This window comes from Mercurialis annua, linkage group LG3 (assembly GCF_937616625.2).
Source record: "Mercurialis annua linkage group LG3, ddMerAnnu1.2, whole genome shotgun sequence".
NCBI lineage: Eukaryota > Viridiplantae > Streptophyta > Magnoliopsida > Malpighiales > Euphorbiaceae > Mercurialis > Mercurialis annua.
This window is the reverse complement of record NC_065572.1, coordinates 68662394-68668787: the sequence shown is the minus strand read 5'-3', so window position 1 is coordinate 68668787 and position 6394 is coordinate 68662394. Positions and strand designations below refer to the sequence as shown.

The 6394-nt window shown below is 38.8% G+C and overlaps 2 protein-coding genes across 3 annotated transcripts; both read left to right on the top strand.

Moving 5' to 3' along the window:
* Window positions 1-434: 434 nt before the first annotated feature.
* Window positions 435-4879, top strand: LOC126673328 (DEAD-box ATP-dependent RNA helicase 30). Of its 2 annotated transcripts, XM_050367426.2 has the most exons (10): window positions 437-684; window positions 781-1343; window positions 1419-1598; window positions 1674-1835; window positions 1935-2089; window positions 2626-2718; window positions 2824-2909; window positions 2988-3214; window positions 4230-4460; window positions 4540-4879. In XM_050367426.2, the coding sequence occupies exons 1-10, from the start codon at window positions 629-631 to the stop codon at window positions 4641-4643; spliced, it is 1857 nt and encodes a 618-aa protein (XP_050223383.1). In that variant the 5' UTR covers window positions 437-628; the 3' UTR covers window positions 4644-4879. The 2 variants fall into 2 exon arrangements, 1 of the variants encoding a protein (XP_050223383.1); XR_007639283.2 differs by lacking the exons at window positions 4230-4460; window positions 4540-4879 and adding an exon at window positions 3405-3543 and having other exon boundaries at window positions 435-684; window positions 2988-3320.
* A 463-nt stretch (window positions 4880-5342) lies between these two features.
* LOC126674988 (60S ribosomal protein L27a-3) lies at window positions 5343-5964 on the top strand. Its single transcript, XM_050369553.2, has one exon. The coding sequence runs from the start codon at window positions 5421-5423 to the stop codon at window positions 5859-5861; it is 441 nt and encodes a 146-aa protein (XP_050225510.1). The 5' UTR covers window positions 5343-5420; the 3' UTR covers window positions 5862-5964.
* The last annotated feature ends 430 nt before the right edge of the window (window positions 5965-6394 follow it).

The following is a 6394-nucleotide window of genomic DNA, read 5'->3' as shown; positions in this document are numbered from 1 at the left end:
ATTTCACTAGTTTTAAATTCCGTAGTCATTACTACAATTCCAATTAATCTTTGCTTTCCGAATTGAATTTCCCATTACATATTCGCTCACTTTAAACCTCTTGTCTTCGTGGGATCGATTCCGTATTTCCGGATTACTACAAGTTAGTATTTTTGCTAACAAGTGACGCGCACTATAAAAGTTTTATAGGAGAAATTGCAAAAATGACTTTAATATAGAATCCGTGTCTCAATATTAAGGTACAGAAAAAAAAACCTAATAGAATTTTACAATATTAAGATCATTTGTTTTCCACAAATTTCATTAAGATAATGTTTTTTGCAAAGTTGAATAAAACATTAAATATGAAAAAAAATATATTGATAAAGACCAGGAACGACACCGTTCAGAATATTGCAACGAAACAAAATCATCAAAACGGGGGCCCAATTTTCCGAGCCGCGGAACCAACCCAAACTCATAAAGAATCAAAATCCGCCTGTAAATTCCCTTCGGATAAAAATTTTGAAACTGAAGATTTCGTTTCTCTTTGATTTACAATCATTCTTAAGCAAACAATTTTTTTTTTCAATTCCGTTAAGTTCTGTAATCATTCTATTGTAACATCAACCGAAAACCAAACCCTAGAATGCACCCAATGGACCACAGGTACTCCGATCCCGATTCCTACCGTCACCGTCGCAGGTATGCTCCTCTTTTCCGATAACCTTTACTTCGTAACATTTTCTTTTACTCTTTAATGTAGTAGATTTTAAAATTACATGTTATTCCTATGTTCAGTGACTTCATTGGCCCGCCTCCTGCTGTGGGACCGCCGCCTCCAATGTATGGAGGAGGTGGACCATACGGTGGTCCTCCACCCGCTTCGAATTTTAGGGGTGGAACTGGGTACCCACCTTTTGAGCCCGCTGTTGGTAGATTCAGTATTGGCCGTGGCGGTGGCGATACTGGAAATAGGGGGTTTAGTGGCTCACGTGGGCATTTTGGAGACAGAAGGCCTGATGCTTCGGCTCGTGGAAGGGGCGGACGTGGTGGTGGGAGAGGTTTTAGTGGTGGAGGGAGAAGCTTTGATGGTGGGCGAGGCGGTGGTGGCGGAAGAGGAGGTAGGCATGGTGGCCGTGGTGGAGGAAGAGGTTCAAAAGGGGATTTGGATAATATTTCACTTCCAAAGCAAGATTTTGGGAATTTAGTGCCTTTTGAAAAGAATTTTTATATTGAGAGTCCTTCTGTTCAGGCAATGTCTGACCAGGAAGCTATGATGTATCGGTCACGAAGGGATATCACTGTTGAAGGGCGTGATGTGCCTAAGCCCATTCGGATGTTTCAGGAGGCTAATTTCCCTGGTATAATCGTCAATCTGGTGGTTATTTTCTATACGCGTCCTACTAAAAATAATTGATTTAATGTTATGTTTGTAGGTTATTGCTTGGAGGTGATTGCTAAGTTGGGATTTGTTGAGCCAACTCCTATCCAAGCTCAAGGGTGGCCGATGGCCCTCAAGGGTAGAGACTTAATTGGGATTGCTGAAACTGGTTCTGGAAAAACTTTAGCATATGTCTTACCAGCTTTGGTACATGTTAGCGCACAGCCTCGATTGGGTTAGTATCTTTGGTTTCTTATATTAGCAGATTTTTTTGTATTTGAGGTATCTAATGGTGGATTTTGCTCTCCAGCACAAGGTGAGGGTCCAATCGTGTTAATATTAGCCCCTACTAGAGAATTGGCTGTTCAAATCCAAGAAGAAGCTTCGAAGTTTGGTTACCGTGCTAATACTAGGAGTACATGTGTATATGGTGGTGCTCCTAAGGGCCCTCAAATCCGCGATCTTCAAAGAGGTATTTGCGTCCTTATTTATGGTATATCACCATAATCCATATAGATTTAGAATGTTGCAGTATAGTAGACTGGCAGTGATCATGGATTTGTGTTGCCAGGTGTTGAGATTGTGATTGCAACTCCTGGTCGACTGATAGATATGTTAGAGGCTCAACACACTAACTTGCGAAGAGTCACTTACCTTGTCTTGGATGAAGCTGATAGGATGTTGGACATGGGATTTGAGCCGCAGATAAGAAAAATTATATCTCAAGTATGATTCTCTCTCATGACTTCCTCCTGTCAAATATTTTTCAGTTTTCAAAACAATGTTATCCTCTTATTCTGTACAGTTAACTGGGGAGCTGTCCTCTAAATTTATTATGTGGCTTCTAGATCTGAAGGTCTTTCTAGTCCTATTGATTTTATCTTATTTTAAGACATAGTTTTCTTACTCGGTATACTTGGTATTTGAAATTAATTGTAGATTTTATGTGCAGCAATGTATCATTTCTCTAGTCTCTTAGTTGAATTATTACTTTAACCTTGAAAGCAGTGCACTTACATTATTGTTTCAACTGCATTTTCATCATGGATGCAGCACTTTTTCTTGCAGTAAATTCGTTCTCTTTTATAAAGATAAAAGTGATTTCTGTTATATGTGCTATTGAGCTGGTAATTGTAACTTAAGAGTTTCTTGTCAGATATTGTTTTCCTACTCATTTGTTTTCATGCTTTAAGGCATTGTGCTTGTGGAACTTTGTTTGAGAGTATGAGTTTTTTTCTCTAATCATAGGGGTATTTTATCAGATCCGTCCGGATAGACAGACGTTGTATTGGAGCGCCACATGGCCTAGGGAGGTTGAAACTTTGGCAAGGCAGTTTTTGCGCAATCCCTACAAGGTCTCTTTAACTTCTGACTCTCAGTTCACAAGATATTTTATTTGGTAAATTTATCTTTCGCTTGTAAAATTAGTCATTAATTTTTGAAATTGTTATGATCTCTAGGTAGTTATTGGCTCACCTGATTTAAAAGCAAATCAATCAATAAACCAAATTATTGAAGTTGTCACAGATATGGAGAAGTACAACAGGTGCGCCTTTGCAATTTTCTGCAAAGAAATACATCTCAGCATATCGATAATAATGCATTCATGTGCTCTTGTGTGCAGGCTTATTAAACTCCTAAAAGAAGTGATGGATGGCAGTCGAATTCTAATATTTATGGAAACAAAGAAAGGCTGTGACCAAGTTACAAGGCAATTGAGGATGGATGGATGGCCAGCTCTATCCATCCATGGTGATAAAAATCAGGCTGAAAGGGATTGGGTCTTATCTGAGTTTAAAAGTGGCAGAAGTTCTATTATGACTGCCACTGATGTTGCTGCACGGGGTCTTGGTAGGATCATTATGTGTTAGGAGTCTTAGTTCTTTCACTTAGATATTGAAACTTGAAGATGGGAGTCAGCCGGCTGCTATCCAGTTTCCTGAGAATTTAATTTGTGGTATGGGTGCAAGTGGAGGTGCATAATGCCGAATGACTGACTTATTGTTTTGTATCGGTTTGTAAGCACGGTTCCCTGCTGCAGGGGATTTGCAAGTTGGAGTGAGAGCATATCAGCTTCTCATATTCACCAGATTTTCCTGTCAAACAGCCGACTCGGTTTTTACCTTACTCTTACAGCTCATGTTACACGGACAAAAGGAGCTCTGCCAGTCGATATTGCTGGGACAGCAATTTGAGGCTTTCAGAATATCATGTACTACTATCACTAAGATGGGTGGTTCTATAGGTTTATAGAGTTGCATTATGTATTTATTAAGTGAAAGGAAAAGAAGATCATTTAGAAATCTGGCAGTATCTGTTGCTGTAATTTGATTCAATTGCCTAATTTGGCAGGGCTCCTATAATCAGCTGTCTAAGTAACATGGTTGGAATCAGTTGTCCCATACACGATTACGGAGCTGGTGTGTCTTGGCAGCCCGGTTGACTCGCGCATGAATTGATTGAATAAAGATTTGGTGGCGGTGAATCTGCTCCTTATCCCTGCAAGGTTAAGGTGGGCATACTTATCTGATGAATCTGTCGTCTTAAGTCGACTCAGATCTTAGGACTGCAGGGATAAGGGGATGCTTTGTAGAGATTTCTGTCTGTCAATGATATTTGTCATGCTAACTGAATGAAAGGCAGCTTTAATTTTTGCTGACCTAATGTCTAAACTTGATTAGGTTAACTCATCGAGAATTAGGCTACTTAAATAATAAAATACTTGATAGCAGTCATACCGATGAGCTCTGGTGCAATATGCCAATCTTGAGATCTTCACTAGTCTACTGAAATTTCTATGTAGTGCATTTATTGAATGTTGTATATTGTTGCTTGTGGATTTGACTGGCATTTCTATTGAATGTAGATGTGAAGGACATTAAGTGTGTGATCAACTATGATTTTCCAACCAGCCTTGAGGATTATATCCACAGGATTGGCAGAACTGGTCGTGCAGGAGCTAGAGGAACTGCATTGACGTTTTTCACACATGCGAATGCAAAGTTTGCCAGGGAACTTGTTAAAATCCTTCAGGAAGCAGGTCAGGTTGTACCTTCAGCGTTGTCTGCTTTGAGTCGATCTGCTGGTTCTCTAGGAGGTAACCATTCATGGTTAATGAAGTTTAGTGCAATATTAAAGCGGAAATGGATATATGATATTTTTTCTTTGTTTCATAGGCTCTGGTGGTAATTTCCGATCTAGAGGGCGAGGGGGAGGCTTTGGGAATCGGTCATTGATTTCAGGATCCAATGTTGTTCCTCTTGGTAGAAGGCCTTGGTAGTGAGTCATACTGGAGTTGACATGGGATTTTCAACTATCTAGGCTTATGGTTGCATGTACAAAGATATTACCATCTGAAATTTGATGTTTACTACCGGTAATATTAGATTTTCAGTTATCTGAAATTAGGCCATTGTTACATATCAATGTCATTGAATTTGAAAACTTGGTACTTCAATAATTCTTGTGTATTCAACAATTTTGCTATGGATCAGGCAGGTTAAGTTGGCTCTTCAATTTGGGGTGATTTTCTTTTCGATTTGTATCAAAATTTAATTATCAAACTCCGGTTAGTTTTGTAAACTTTACAAGAAAAGTTATAATCTCTAGTTGAATCAAATTTAATTTACTAATTATACTGGTAATGAGATTGGATATGATTTTGCAGTTATTATAGTTAAAATGATGTTTCCTATACTAAAATTTTAAAAACAAATTAATGCATTAAGACAAGGAGAAAAAATGGAAATAAAAATGGACGAAATTATTAATTATAAAGAAGAAAAAATAAAATGGGCTCTATTTTTATCTGAATTCCACTAAGCTATCAACATTTAGCCCAAAGTATACAAAACCTAGCCCCCATTCAACGTGCCACACTACTCTGCTTACATACGCCGTCGTTTAAATGAACAATTAAGGATAAATGAGTAAATTGGGTTTCAACATATATCTCTCTATATAACACCCCAAAACCCTAATTTCACCTTCTTAGCAGCTCGTGAACTCTCTTCTCAACAGAGAGCCGCCCCATTTCCAATCTCACAGAGCACCACAAATGGCGACCCGATTCAAGAAGAATCGCAAGAAGCGCGGTCACGTGAGCGCCGGTCACGGTCGTATCGGAAAGCACCGAAAGCATCCTGGAGGTAGAGGTAACGCCGGAGGCATGCACCACCACAGGATTCTCTTCGACAAGTACCATCCCGGTTATTTCGGTAAGGTCGGTATGCGTTACTTCCACAAATTGCGGAACAGGTTCTTCTGCCCCATCGTGAACATCGAGAAGCTATGGTCGATGGTTCCTGAGGAAGTGAAAGCCAAGGCTAGCAAGGACAATGCCCCCATGATTGATGTGACTCAGTTCGGGTATTTTAAGGTGTTGGGGAAAGGTGTTCTGCCTGATAATCAGCCTATTGTTGTTAAAGCTAAGCTGGTCTCTAAGATTGCTGAGAAGAAGATTAAGGAGAACGGTGGAGCTGTTGTTCTTACTGCTTAAGTTTTTTTTGGGTGTTAGGGTTTTATATTATTTGAGTACTTTATAATTTTATGGTTGTTATTCGTACTTTTTTTTGGTTAAATGGATATGAGTTTTTGTTTCAGTGCTTAATCGTCTGATTGTTAGGTTTGATTAGGTTTTTTGTTATGCAGCTGTGTGATTTATGACATATTATTCTATTTCTACAGTTGATAGTAATTGGCAAATTACAGAATTTTACTAGTGTTGAATATAGCTAAATTGCATAAGTTGTTTTCGTCGAGTTACTTGAGTACTGGTGAGTTGTTTACTTAAATTTCTTAGGTAAGAAGTATGATTCAGTTTTGTGAGAACATAGTTTCTTTTTTGATTGGTATAGCAGCATAGCTTCAGGATTAGATAAGTAGGGGAAATGCATTTTGATAAAGTGAAGTTATGTTTTAGCAGTTAAAGTAGATTGCTTAGAAACCCTGTAGATAGCACATTCTAGTTGATTGCTGAGCGTTTTGTATCGATGTTTAGGCGTTTCAATAGGGTAGTTGGTTCCTGCTAGT